The sequence below is a fragment of the Thalassophryne amazonica genome, chromosome 15, assembly GCF_902500255.1.
Source record: "Thalassophryne amazonica chromosome 15, fThaAma1.1, whole genome shotgun sequence".
Classification (NCBI taxonomy): Eukaryota; Metazoa; Chordata; class Actinopteri; order Batrachoidiformes; family Batrachoididae; genus Thalassophryne; species Thalassophryne amazonica.
The window spans coordinates 73,334,398-73,349,587 of NC_047117.1; the positions used below are offsets into that span (position 1 = coordinate 73,334,398).

Consider the following 15,190-nt stretch of genomic DNA (forward strand, 5'->3'; position numbering starts at 1 on the left):
CCAATCTACAACTCGCACATAAAGTCACACACACACACACACACACACACACACACACACACACACACACACACACACACACACACACACACACACACACACACACACACACACACACACACACACACACACAAAAAGCTATATAGTATATAGCTTTTATTATTATTGCTGCCACTGCTGAAGTTTCGTCTGCGCTGAATTCGGGGACTTGGTCGCCCTCTAGTGGACAGTTGCCACTAGTGACCTCAGACGTCGGGAGAAAGAGAGGGGGAGGGGGGAAGGAGGACGCGCAGAATGGCGACGCTTCAGTGCCGTAGCTCCAAATGCACGGCTGAAAGGAAAGGGTGCAGGCGGGAACTCGATTCTTGGCGGCACAAATTGATACAGTGCGTCGGTACGATTCATGTACACTTTCATTTTGAATATTTTCAAAAAGATGTAACGTAGTGGGTTTGATAGAAATTTGCTCCGGCACCGTGGTATTGCTACCCCCAGCTATGCTAGGTAGCTACAAAATAGCAAGTTAGCTTGGTAGCTGGCTGTGTGGTCAGCTTTTGTGGCTAATATTTATTAAGCGGCTAGCTGGCTCTCTTCCTTTGTCCCGTTTCACCGGGGCTTGTTGCAGCTGAACTCCCCGTATGCATGAGAGCATATACATGAATTCAACTGTTACATGGTGTTACGGTGTTCCTTTTGATTTTCCTTTAACTGCTAACCGGTAGTTGCATCGTTTGGTTTGTTTATTCACACATATGATGGGTATGCTAATGTTGTTAGCGTGCTATGCTAACACTAACGCGTTCAGTTATTTGGGGGAGGGGTGACGTAAAGTAAAAGCCTCATGTCAATGGAATATGACAATATATAGGTATATTTTTTAACAATGGTAGATAAATGAGTGCTTTAAGTAAACTTTTTAAAAACAGCTGTTTATAGCTGTAGAAGCGCTTTTCCACTGAAGAGGTGCCAACTTAAACATCCGAATAAAGAACAGAAGGTGTAGTAGTACTGCAAATGTCTTTTTTTTTTTTCTTTACAGTGAAATTCCTGGATTATTCGTGTATGGTGTCTGAATCAGTTGTCTTACATACTTCATTAGGCTACCAGTCAGCTTCTCTACAATTGTAAAAATGTGTAGATACCTTGCTGTTGTCTGTGCTAAGCAACAATTAATTGCTTTGTTTTTGGTTATTTTTCCAAAGGCTACAGTATTGAAATGTAAGGAAATATAGTTGAACATCTAGATTATCTTTAGTTTAAGCCTGTCCTATTTATATCGTTAAAGATGGCAAACATTCCCATTATCCACTAAGAGGAGCTACAGCCATATTAGTTTGTCGAGGAGCCGTGATCCTCCAAACCCCCAATAATTTGTAACTAATGCTCAAATCTTAGTTGCCAATCTCTAATAAACTCCACAGAAGAAGTTGCTGCATCATTGCACAGTGATGGCCAATCAAAATGTGTGAGATTTACTTTGGAGCATTCAGAGGTTTAATGATCCTCTCAACAAAAATGAGCTGACAACAATTTCCTTTATTTCATGAAAAACAAACAGTCAAGCAGATGAGTAATAATTGGCTTTTGAAAGTTGTTTCCAAATGCGCCATTGAGCATTTCAGACCAAAGGAAGCCTCAGCTTTAATGTCATGATCCAGATCTGTTTGGAGATGAATGAGTTCATGTTAATGTTATTCCATTTGGTATGAAGGCTAACATAATGCAACACTAGCTTGTAGTACCGTCTTGACTGTTCTGTGTCCTGTAATCAAACTGTAATGTTTGCACTTGAAACCAGTATCCGGTCTGCAGTTTCCCGTCAACCTTGACCATATCTTGCAGCCTGACCTATAAAGATTTTAAGTGTGCATTTTCTTGCCAAACTCAATAAACATTCCTTCCTAGAGAATTGGTAGCACATCCATTTGAGTCAGCCAGCAAGCCACGATATGATGTCAGTATTGTTAATAAAAATGAAATGAAAGCTGGCTAAAGGGGAAAGAAGTCTCAGAGTGATGTTAGATATCATGAGATTATACCATGTCTTGATAAGTGTCGTTTGGTGTAAACTGTGACGTGCTTTACTAAAAGTTCCATTGGAGTCTTATTAGTGTATATAGGGGGTGCTAAGGGTCTGTTAGTCATTAACCAGACTTTGTAAAATGTAAACAGAAATATGACTGGAATATTCTTTAAAAAGCTAATATAAATATCAAATTACAATAGATCTTGCTTAGTATAAAGACAGTAATTTGGATTATTGCAGACCATGTAAACATTGTCAGGTGTGGGGAAAAAAAGAACCAAGTGCCATTACTGCAGAATCTATGCTTGTGAAAGGTTTTGTTTTACTCCTTGTAAATATGGTAGCACTTAGTTGCTCATAAGGCCACACAACTATGACAACACTGTCTGTCAATTCATTGTTGTGACCTTAAACATCAAGAGGATCATTGGGATTCTTCAACTGTGAATTAAGATAGTTCACCTTCAGTCATGGAAAGATCAGATAGTCTTTAATTTTAACACATTGTCTGTGTTTTTGCACTCATGACACTGGGCCTGTTTTAATTTAAGATGGTCAGTGCTTCCTTACATCACTTAAATTAACAGCTGCAGAAGACAGTCTGCTTTGGTTTATCCGTGTGCTGCCTGTATAACACTTAAACTACAGCTCTATTGTTGGTAGAAGATACAAAGGGTATGCCAATATTGTTTCTCCCTGTAGCTTTATTTGGTCTTTTTTTGTGCATGACTGATGTCATGAACAAAAGTCTAAATGCACTAAGTCTAAATTTTGGAGGCTGTAATGTTTTGAAACGTGTCATGTTTATTTACAAGCATGTTGTAGTTTTTGTGTTAGGATGACTGGGCTTGACCCGAATGATTAGTATCTGTTCACAATGTATACATTTTGATTCAGGTATGGGACAACCTTAACAAAATGGAATGATTACACTATGTAACAAATTTTTATTTTTGTTTTGTTCCTGGGTACACAGTGTGTTTTCCTAACCTGTTATGCCTTAAATAAATAGAAAATAGCTGTTATTACACAGAAACTTTGCTTCTGTGATCAGGACAATATTTTGAAATTTGTCTGTTTTCAAGAATATTCTCGATTCGCCTTCACTGCTACTGAGTAGTCTTCTAGAATATCTTTAACTGCTAGAACTGTCCAGAATTTTCCAGAATTATGTAGAAATTTCAAGAAACTTTTAGAACTTTCTAGAACGTAAAAAAAAAAAAAAAAAAAAAAAAAAAAACAGTTTGTGCTGAATGTAGTCATTTTTCCATAGACTTTAGACATAAGCAGCTGAAATATAACATTTAGAAGCCAGGAACAAAAATTGTGTTACATAGTGTTATCAATGTTAAACAATACTGTTTGCACAAAATGCAGATGCAGACAATAACTCCTTTTGCTATTGTATTCTTCTCTTTTTTTGAGTTAACCTCCCATGTTCCTTCTCACAAATTTGACCTTAGATTTCATGTCACCTTCTTAAGCTGTGACTGATGAAGTCAGTCCCATCCCATCTTCACCATTGACATCTGTAACTCATTGTTGTCTGGGGCTGGGTATCATCAAACATTTTCGATACTGGTACCAATACCGATACCTTCACTTCGATACCGGTTCCTGAACAATACTTTTTTCGATACCAATCTTATAAGATCAGTTCTAACAAAAAGAAAATTTCATTACGCATGGTATAAATCTTGAGTTTTATTTTTCAGCTTTGGTAATTTTCCACTCCAAGCAGTTTTCTTACATAAAAATAAATAATTTCCAGTGCAAAAGAACACTTGAAAACACACTGTAGTTTTGTCAAAAACATTTCCTTTCAGACATTTTGGCATGAATGTCTCCCTACATCTGAGCTGAACTTGGCTGGCTGCTGCACGTCAGTAGCAGTTAAAGCAGAGTCCAGTGATGGAGATTTTGAATCAGGTTGCTCGTGCTCTGTAACGTCCACAGGTGGACGCTGACAGGAGGACAGCTGCAGACTGCTCTTCTTGCACGTGATTAACCTCTGGGTACCGAAACTTGGCACCAAAAGACGAGGCATGCTTCGGTACTCGGTACTATTGAAACATTTCGGTTGGTGCCACAAAGGAACCGAAGTTCGGTACCCAGCCCTAGTGTTATCATTGGACTCTTGGTGGTCTCTTACATTATTCACCTCTTCTCAGTTTTAGATGATGGGCAACTCAAGGCTGATTTACAGTGCTGCCACACCCATTCCATTTCTCTGTGGTTGAGTAAACAGAATCCAAAGAAGTATTTGATGTCTTGAAGCAGTTTTTCTACTGTGCGTGTGTGTGTGTAAGGGGAAAATGAAGTGTTCATTTTTTATTTATTTCAGGTGAATGCAGCATGTTACCATTTACAGTGAAAGCTTAAGGATCCACCCCACAACATTGATCTTTGCATTGGAGCAAGTCCATGCCTTTTGTGTTGACAGCACTAACATTTTATGTTGTTCAAAATAAAGTCTCAATGTTATTTGTGTAACTGAATTTCTCACAGCACTCAGTAACACTGTGAGGAAGAAGGCTCACCAAAATGGTACTAAGCAAGAAAGCCGGTAGTGAGGTCATGCAAATCCTCTGGGCAGAAATGAAATATTTCAGTGGTGGCTTAAAAGTTAGTCAATCCATTGGCTGAACAGGGAAAAATGAAGGTGAAACAATGGCACATGTTTCACCCTCAGAACAACCATTAAGGTGCCCTTCAGCAAGGTCCTTAATCTCCAAGTTTCTGCTGGTATGCATTTGTGCACCTTGTACGGCAGTACACCAGGGTTCTCACCAGGATTGTGTAGCAGAGCAATGGGATGGAAAAATCACCTTAAAAAGCCGGTGTTCGTGGGCCGCTTTTGCATTGTGAGCTCATAAAGGGCCTTTTTTGTAGGGATGTCCCGATCAGGGTTTTTTTGGCCCCGATCCGATTCCGAGTCATCTGATTTTGAGTATCTGCCGATACCGAGTCCCGATCCGATACTTTAAAAAACTGAATGAACAATGAACAAATGCTAAATATATAATAATTTCATTTTAATCACCTTATTTTATTATTTATCACTTAAACAGTGCACTTCTCCTTGAGGTAGCTTGAACAATCAAGTAATAATCTACCAGACTTAAAAAATGTACAAATTTCCATGTTATTTTGTCTAAAAATAAATGTCAATGGTGCCTTATGTTAAACAAGAAATTATCTAATCTGAAATAACAGGTGGTTTTAATTTATAGATTAAAGGTTTTTAAAGAACCATTTATTGATTTAGCTATTTGAAATACAAGTGTTCTAAACTTTTTAAAGCAGTAATCAGAAATTTTGAGGTAACAAACAACAACAAAAAACATTTCCAAGGATTTTTCTTCAGACACGTGGTTTCTGCACTGATCTGTGGTTCAAATCCCAGCCTGACTGGAAAATCACTAAGGGCCCTTGGGCAAGGTCTTTAATCCCCTATTGCTCCCGGTGTGTAGTGACCGCCTTGTATGGCAGCACCCTGACATCAGGGTGAATGTGAGGCATAATTGTAAAGCGCTTTGAGCATCTGATGCAGATGGAAAAGCACTTTATAAATGCAGTCCATTTACCATTTGTACAGATCAGTGGTTTCTGCCACTAGTCTTCTGTGTTTTGGCCCAACGCGTCGTTCCTATTGGACAGCGCGAAGCTACATCACAGCTCAGAGTTTAAAAGTTCAAAAGTCAACTTGAAAAGTAAAAGGAAAAAAAAAACAACTTACATTTGCGTCCTGACAGTCCTCAGTGTCCCCCTCTGATGCTTTATCAGTGTTCAACAAGTTCAGAGCAGTGCAGTGAACGTGAATGAAGACGGAAGCTCTTTAAGACGCGCTCCTAAATGTGATGAGTGCGCACGTCGCTCGTGCGCATACCATCTCTCGCTCCATTTTGCAGACAAATGATCACAGGACAAATTTTTTTTTTCTTTTAATCAGATGACAGATCGTCATCCTGAGGACTTGGTCAGCACCGGGTCCTGCTGCGCACGGAGGGATGACTGAGCAAGCGTTTCGGTGGGAAAGTGCCCATCATCCTCTTGTCATTCCATCGAGGCGTCAGGCTGAGCACGTAAACACACAAACAGCAGTTCTGCGAAAGAAACTGCGCGCGTAATTCCCCCACCTCTGTCTGGTTGAACTTATGTTTTTTGTTCAATTAAAAAAAAAGATTGGGTTGAACTTTGACTGCGTCAGCCTGCCGACAAGCGGCAATGTGCACTTCCGTCAGAAGCGTCACGTCAAAAGCCGAGCTAAAGCGACGCTTCTGACGCCTCTAAAAAGCAAAACGTCTCACGCCTCGGATGCATGAAAGGCCTATTAATCTGCAATAATGAGCCTAAAATAGCGCTGATCAAAATAATGAGGATAAAATCTATATCGGATTCCTGATCGGGATGCAACATCTGATTTCTATCAACTCTGAAACCATGTGATCAGGCCCGATTTCCAATCACGTGATCGAATCGGGACATCCCTACTTCTTTGTCTGTCTAAATATACCAGATAGCTCTGGAATTAACTTAGACCTTAATATTTTTACCTTTTACATACCATGGCCGGTTTCATAAACGGGTCTAATCTTTGTCTATTAAACTTACTGAGTCGACTCCACTTGGTCGCCCAACATTATCTATCTAATCACCATTTGACATTGATGGTTACACTTGTAGATTGGCCGTTTTACTTTAATCAATGGTTTTCACGGGCATAACGACCTCGCGTGTGCCGTTGCCAAGAGACGGTTGCAATGCACAACAATTTTGTTTACTTCTGGGTTGGTCATTGTCATGAACTATCCAGCCTTTGTTTTAACTGACCCAGTAGTTGCAAGCTGAATGTTTCTGCATCATCTCCTTCCTCCATCCAAACAGGAGATACGAATGGTCCAACCCACGCTACAGAACCGCGTCGTGGTTTGCCCCACGAAAAGGCACGTTAATGAGGAACAATTAAAAATTGTCCGACGTGAAACGGTGGACGATTCTTGCTTCTTGCCCGCAACAATAGACGAGTCTCGGTGTCGCTGACTGAATGCCTCCCCCACACCTCTAAAAATCCGTCTGCCCTGCCTTCACTGCACATGCATCAGCAGCGGTTCACCAATTATCACGTCGTTTCTGCTTAAAACTGCACTCCAGTCGTCATCTATCTCAGCGACACATATCTGAAGCATTTGTACAACAATCATTTCCACATAAATTCAGCAATATTTCATCAGAAAAGACTGAGGAAATGATCTGCTTAAAACTGACTTTAGAATGATTTAAGAGGTTTTACCTTGTCATCTGTTGTTTCATAATCCCATTAATCCATTTGATCGCTTTGGGTGAAGAGACTCGTCTCAGACAAGATGCTGAGCTCCGAAATGACGCATGCGCAGTGGAGGCAGGGCGGACCCATTTTTAGGGCTGGACCGTTCAGTCTGCAACACTGGTTAGCGACTTTAATCACCAAAAAGGTCGGTCACGATTGACATCTTTAAATGGCTTTGATGGAGGTTGATGAATAAATTGTGGACCCACTGCTTATGAATCAGAAACACCGGGTCCACAATCAGCATATAGAGAAATGATCATTTTCCTGCTACACACCCTTGAAAGCAAGGTTTCAGCCCAATTGCAGCATAATTTTTTCAGGCTGAAGCGTAACTGGCCGTTACTCTAACGCTAGCGAGAACTATGCACACTGATGTCATTGTGCGTATAGTGTATGATGGGAGGTTAATGAAACATTGTACAGCACTCTGGGCTTCTGCATTAGGTCTGAAAGAGCTATACAACTAAATCTATTTGCTATTTTAACCTTATGCCGTGTCATTGATCCGTGAAGTAGCATTTGTTTTTTGGTTTTTTTTTTTTGTTTTTTTGCTTAATGTTAAAGTATTTTTTGTTGTCTTGCAGGAATTGAAAGCATTCTGGAGGGAATCTATGGCCCAATGCTACTTAGAGACCTCAATTTATTTGATGGTGGGTTTTGTCTGTGCATATTCATGATTGTGTTAAATTTGTACAACAAAAATTGCAATATACAAAAAAAAACTTATTGGATGATGTAAGTTGATGTGAGTGTTGTGTAAGGTCAAATTTAAAATGTTAAGGAGGGGGCTGTTTCACAAAGATTTTCTTTGACAAACGTGATTAGAATCATCCAAGTACTAATCAAATACCAAAGAATATGTTTTCATTTATTCTTAAGTCCACAAATCTCTTTATAGACTTGCCTATAAATGGATAATTTTGTATGAATGGGTCTTACTGTTGCACTGTTTGTTATCCAGAACTGGCCATGTAAAAAATGGACCCAACCTATTTCCATGGCAACACAACCCATTGAAATTGGCTTATGACTGTAGTCATAAGATGAAGACTGAGCTGCATTGATGAGATAAGCTGAGAAAACAGTTTGTGACATTTGTTTTTTACCCCACTAAATGCTGACATTCCTTTTGGGAAATGTGAAAGTAGGTTTTGTGTTGTTCTTTCTACCAACATGCCAGCAGAGGCTTCTGCCTTTTTATTTATTCACACACACACTATATATATATATATATATATATATATATATATATATATATATATATATATATATATATATATATATATATATATATATATATATATATATATATATATATATTGTGTGTGTATTTTAACGGATGGCAGCTTGTAAGGATAGTGCCTTGATATATTACAGTAACATTTTCCAATCCCATTTGTGGGGATCTGCCTACCTTGCATATTTGCCATCTCTACTAAATTACCCTATTGCTAAACTGAACTTACCCAGTTTAATTAATTGGGTGGTTAGAGCCAAGAGAAATGACACACATTGACAGGGGTTCCAATGAACAAGGATAGAATCATTGCCTAGATAATAACTTGTAATGTTTTCAATTTAATAATGTCTGCATGCATGTTATTGCATTTCTAAGACTGTGAACCCGAAGAGGTGGATGACTGGTCGCCAGAACTGAGCTGCTCACACTGTTCATTCTGTAACCTTCCCCTGGATAAACAAAGTGTAAGTTTTGACATTGTGATTAGCAAAATTCCAAATAGTGTTCTTGTATTTTATCTGTTGACTACTTGAAGAAGACATCAGCCGTAGCGTTTTAGATGTGGTATTCTTTATTATTATATGGCTGTGACGCTATGCGCACTCTGATTGACTGATTACTGGATATTTTCCCATATCAGACCGGTTTTCATGACAATCGGTCTGAAATCCATATTTTCTTTACAAACCAGAAGCTAAAAACGCGATTAGAAAAAGCAGGTCGGACATGAATGTACTCCATAAATATCTAAACAGCATCTGATAAACATACAGATTGAAAGCGTTTTACCAGCTAACAACTGGACCATCTGTTAGCAAGTTCTTCATGGAGGTGAAGTGAGCAAGTTGGACTACGAGCCGTCAGCAGCTTTCATATTTGGGCGATACTGTAAATTTGCCTGTATGGGGATGTCAGACCTCCGTGTTTTTCGTACAGACCTCGCTTTTCTCTGTCCGTACTAACAACGCGTCGGTCTAATATTTCCCTGTACAGACCTCACAGTCGATTAATAATCCTTTATTATTGGACCAGTCTCCAGTCATGTCTAAGAGTGTTCATTTGAGGACCCCAATTCATTTGTCGTTGATTTATACCCACCACAGGGTTATTTTCTTGTCTTGACATCTCAAAGTGTTACATCCACATATTACACATGTATGTATGTGTATATATGTATGTGTAATTTGTGTAATAAAAAAATAGTTTCCTTAATAATTACTTCTCACTTTCAGTATAAAGAGAATAATAATAATTTTAAAAAAAATTGTAAAGAACCTTTAATTCCTTGATTTGAAGTAGCATTATGATGATATGGCATTGCTAGGTTTTTGTTTGTTTTTAACAAAAACATGCCAAAACACAGAGAGGATGCAATTTTTACTTTTTTGACACAATTTGTATGAATTCACAGAGAGTTTGTTCTTTTTTGTGTGTCTATGTAGGACCAAGTGCCTATAGCCACATCACCCCTTTCGTCCTCTTCAGATTACTCTCCCTGTCAGGCACCAACCGTCACTGAGAGCAGCCAGTTAGCACACAGGTTCCTCCAAGCTGTGTTCAACAAGAAAGGTGAGTCAGTCTTCATTTTCTGAAGAGCAAGCATTCACATGCCAGCTTTTTCCACTGAGCCAGTCATTGCATAAAGCTGGCAAAAGATGATCTTGCTGAGATTGTTAAATAAATAAATAAATGTTCTCACAGTATTATTTCCCATATTGAGCTGCCTACTTGCTGACTTTGCTCTTTGTTGGGTATCTGCCTCATGTTTTTCATTACCTGGTTAACATTTGTTTGCTCCTCACATTCAGACCAGGTACAACATGTTAATGCTTCTCCCTTTAGTGCTGGATAGGATGTGAGTTCTAAGAGATGTTGCTGTTTTTAAAGTGTGTGACTAGTTCAATGAATTGTAAGTTATTGCAAAAGTGTCGCTGCCCTTGCTCAGGTTGTCAGTTTTTGTCTGAAACAATTCAATTCAGTTTAATTATATAGCATCAAATTACAACAAAGGTGCCTCAAGGCGCTTCACACAGGTAAAGTCTGACGTTACCAACCTCCCAGAGCAAGCAAATAGGTCACAGTGGTAAGAAAAAGCACCCTCTGGCGTTTTTGAGGAAGAACCAAACAGAGCAGATTTGGGGGGTGGGGGGTCAGGGGGAGTGGCCCACTGCTTAGGCCATTGTAACAGTTACAAAGTACCAAAAAGGAAAGAAAAGCAAAGCTTTAAAAAACTTTTGTGGGTAATAAACATTTCCCATAGTCCATTTCACTTTCACCATTTGCATTTCAGGAAGTCATAATGGATTTAATTGGTCACATGTTTTGAAAATGGTAACTCGCTTACATCACATCTGGTTTTTAAGGGAGGAACACACACATTATAGGCAGTGGTCAGCTGATTAATTGGTTGGCCGATTAATGCCATTTTTCTAGAATTGGCTTTGACCGATTAAATTGCTCATGAGGCCGATTAAACAAAAAAAAAATATGTGCAGGCTGTTCACAAGGAAATGAATGCTGTGTAAATTCTGCAAATCATCACCGCCAAAGCAATGTGCAGAGCTTAGTTTCATCACGGGAGCTTGGATGCATGGCCAAAGCCCCGAAGGGGGATTATGTATTACCAATTTCTGTCCGTTCCAAAAAAAGGTATGTGTTCTGAAATCAACTCCTCTCACACTTTTAGGAGGAATTTTGTGAAACTTGGTACAAGTCCTTGTTATAGGTTGGTAATACGCATATTATCATATTGTTCGAGTTGGGCCCATTTGATCAGAGTTTTGGCCCTTGATTAACAAATCTAGACACTGCCAGTTTCATGAGTTGCTGCCTGCATTCTGAAATCAGCTCCTCACATTTATGGATGAATTTCATCACAACTGGTAGAAGTCCTTGATATATATTGATTTATACTTATACTATCATTTGATAAATTTATTATTTTAACCTGTGATTCATTAGCAAGGAAAGTTTCTCTTGATTTATGAAAGAAATTCTTCACTAAAATGAGCTCATTTTACAGTTTTTGCTAGAAGTGCAAATAGCTGATGTGTGCCTACAAAACAGATGTTATCAGATACCTTGAAATGTTATCAGAATGTCACAAGCACTTGTACCAAAGCAGCATTTCCCAGCAGTGAATGTTGTGCTGTCAGAGCACTCTTGTTAGAAAAGCTGCCACAGCTTCATAAAATACCAAGCCATTGCAGCAGCTTATTGTAAATTTGAATTGCAAAGGGTTCATGTTGGAGCTCCTCACTGTATCCCTGCATCAATTTCACCAACCCATGAGCATATAGCAATGCTGAATGACTACATTACAAGAGAGAAATGGTAAGACTTAAACTCCTAGCTTTCAAAACTCAGTATATTTCATTTTTGCTGCTCTTAGCAAATAGCATATATATTGTTTACTGTTTATATAATTTCATTTGCGCCAGTCTTTTAGCGAGAAAATGCAAATACCGTATTTCCTTGATTAAAAGCACCGGCCTTTCTTTTTTTTCAAACCATGTTCAGACCCTGCGCCTAAACAAGGCAGGCAGTAATTCAGGGCCAGCGATTAACAAAATGCTGCTTGTTGCCTACACTGTAATATGGTGTTAAGTTTCACACATATCCATGGATGTGACAAAACAAAGAACCGCTTTAGATCAGAGCCTTCTGCGTGGCTCCGTCCCCATAGCCTGATGCGCACCTGCTAAACGATGGAGACTGCAAACGCTGCAATCCGTCACTTTTACATTTTCACTCCTTCCTCTCCCATTATATTTTAAAAGTTTTTACAGTGCGCACAGCAATTACATTTCAATCATGGATCAAATACGTTTGGCACAAAAGTCCGCAAATATGACCAACTTTACAACACGGAGTCGGAAAAAGACACTCAAATGACCTGCGATTCGTGGAGGAAAATTGCACATACCGCATCATTGGTTTGGAAGTTGATAATTGTATAAAGAAGTGGAGCTCACTGAGGGGCAAATTAATCCAGAAAAAGCCACTGTTCTGGTGGTAAATTGCATTAAGATGCAACAGAGAACTTTAAAAGGGTCACGCAACGGTATCACTCCGCAGTGGACAAAGTACAACCCCAATTCCAATGAAGTTGGGATGTTGTGTAAAATGTAAATAAAAACTGAATACAATGATTTGCAAATTCTCTTCAGCCTATATTCCATTGACTACACCACAAAAACAAGCTATTTAGTGTTGAAACATAAACTTTTTTGTTTTTGTGCAAATATTTGCTCATTTTGAAATGGATGCCTGCAACACATTTCAAAAAAGTTTGGATGGGGCAACAAAAGATTGGGAAAGTTGATGAATGCTCAAAGAACACCTAATTGGAAACAGGTGAGTGTCATGATTGGGTATAAAAGGAGCATCCCCAAAAGGCTCAGCCATTCACAAGCAAAGATCGGGCGAGGAAGGCCGAAAACCAACATTGAATGCCCGTGACCTTCGATCCCTCAGGTGGGACTGCATTAAAACCGACATCATTGTGTAAAGGATTTTACCGCATGGGCTCAGGAACACTTCACAAAACTATTGGCATTTAACACATTTCGTCTACAAGTGCAAGTTAAAACTCTACCATGCAAAGCGAAAGCCATACGTCACCAACATCCAGAAATGCCGCCGCCTTCTGTGGACCCGAGCTCATTTGAAATGGACAGACGCAAAGTGGAAAAGTGTGCTGTGGTCTGATGAGTCCACATTTCAAATTGTTTTTGGAAATCATGGACATCGTGTCCTCCGGACAAAAGAGGAAAAAGACCATCCAGACTGTTACCAGCGCAAAGTTCAAAAGCCAGCATCTGTGATGGTATGGGGGTGTGTTACTGCCCATGGCATGGACAACTTACACATCTGCGATGGCACCATCAAAAGGTACATCCAGGTTTTGGAGCTACACATGCTGCCATCCAAGTAATATCTTTTTCAGGGACGTCCCTGCTTATTTCAGCAAGACAATGCCAAGCCACATTCTGCATGTGTTACAACAGCGTGGCTACATAGTAAAAGAGTGCGGGTACTAGACTGACCTGCCTGCAGTCCAGACCTGTCGCCCATTAAAAATGTGTGGCGCATTATTATGCCCAAATACGACAACAGAGACCCCGGACTGTTGAAAAAATGAAGTCATACATCAAAGAAGAATGGGAAAGAATTCCACCTACAAAGCTTCAACAATTAGTGTCCTCAGTTCCCAAACGCTTGAGTGTTGTTAGAAGGAAAGGTGATGTAACACAGTGGTAAACATACCAGTGTCCCAGCTTTTTTGAAACATGTTGCAGGCATCCATTTCGAAATGAGCAAATATTTGCACAAAAACAATAAGGTTTATCAGTTTGAACAATAAATATCTTGTCTTTGTGGTGTATTCAATTGAATATAGGTTGAAGAGGATTTGCAAATCATACATGGACAACTACTACTGGTCTATCGGGAGCAATGGTCATTCAGTTTGATATCCAATTTTGTTTACCAGCAGAACTCTAATTATACCAGTTTTTACCAAAATATCTGTGTCATTTCCATGATGTCTAATTTTGATGGGTTGCCAGAACTATTATTTATTTAGTAGGTAATCACTAAATGAACTAAGTTCCCTATCAAAGCTTACTGTATAACAATCTAACTCCTAGGATCATTGCCCATTGAGGAAACGACTTGAAACAGGCATTCAAAAATAAAATGTCTGTCAAAAATGTCTTCTCCTGAAATATAGTGCATTTCACACTCAAGCATCAATGTTATGGGAATAAAATTTTTTTGTTGTTTGAAAGAGATAATCATTGTCTGTGATGTCACAAAAGGATGTGTACCTAATTTTCTCAAATGTCTTTAATATTGGTGTGTCTGTCAAAAATATCCTCTCCGGCAATGCTTATAGTCCATCACTGTTTGAGAATGCAGAACCACAATAGCAGTTGTATACTCTGAGTAGATACTTACCATCAACTGTTTTTATTAGATAGTATATATCGGTAGATTGCATTGATCTTACACTGAGTAATTTACATCGCAATGATCTTAGTCAAAGAAAGTCCTCTCCGGAAAGGTTGTACCTGTTATTTTCAATCTTGAAATATATATGCAAACATCTGATAGGTCTGAAACTTTGGGCATTTAAGTACCCAGTCAGCAGTTAGATATAGATGAATAACTTGACCAAAGTAACCACTTTAATTTTTTGGTGCCATTGACACATACTTGTGTACCCTGACTGTGAAACAGATGTGCATTTTACAGATGAGAATTTGTAGTTTCAGGAAGTGCTTTTGTAAAGTGTCTTTGACATTCCGTCACTGATCTTTGAATAGAAGCATAGCCAAAAGTACATTTAGACACTGGTGTGTCCATGGACCCAGGAGTGTAAACTTGTCTGGTTAAGCACATTCAGGAATTCAGTAGCATCCCTGTGCTTATTGGTTCTGCAGAGCAGGTGGCTCTGTGGGTTAGGAGTTTGATTCGTCATTGTTGTGGCCATGGCTTGGTGGCGAAGAAGATTGTCTCTTAGTTGGTTGTGGACAGGGACAGAGGACCCAGAGATGAATAGGCTCAGTCTTTATGTGCACAGTTTCTG

General features: G+C 39.1%; 1 protein-coding gene across 6 annotated transcripts in view; it reads left to right on the top strand.

Moving 5' to 3' along the window:
* The first annotated feature begins 257 nt into the window (after positions 1-257).
* lcorl (ligand dependent nuclear receptor corepressor-like) overlaps positions 258-15,190 on the top strand; it is a 41,069-nt gene continuing 26,136 nt past the window's right edge. For 2 of the 6 annotated variants that reach the window (XM_034189194.1, XM_034189199.1), the window contains exons 1-4: positions 263-394; positions 7,943-8,008; positions 8,974-9,062; positions 10,041-10,167. In XM_034189194.1, coding sequence (XP_034045085.1) covers positions 295-394; positions 7,943-8,008; positions 8,974-9,062; positions 10,041-10,167 — 382 coding nt within the window. In that variant the 5' untranslated portion in view covers positions 263-294. Of the gene's footprint in view, positions 395-7,942; positions 8,009-8,319; positions 8,443-8,973; positions 9,063-10,040; positions 10,168-15,190 lie in introns of all 6 variants that reach the window. The other 4 variants (XM_034189197.1, XM_034189198.1, XM_034189196.1 and 1 more) reach the window with 4 other exon arrangements.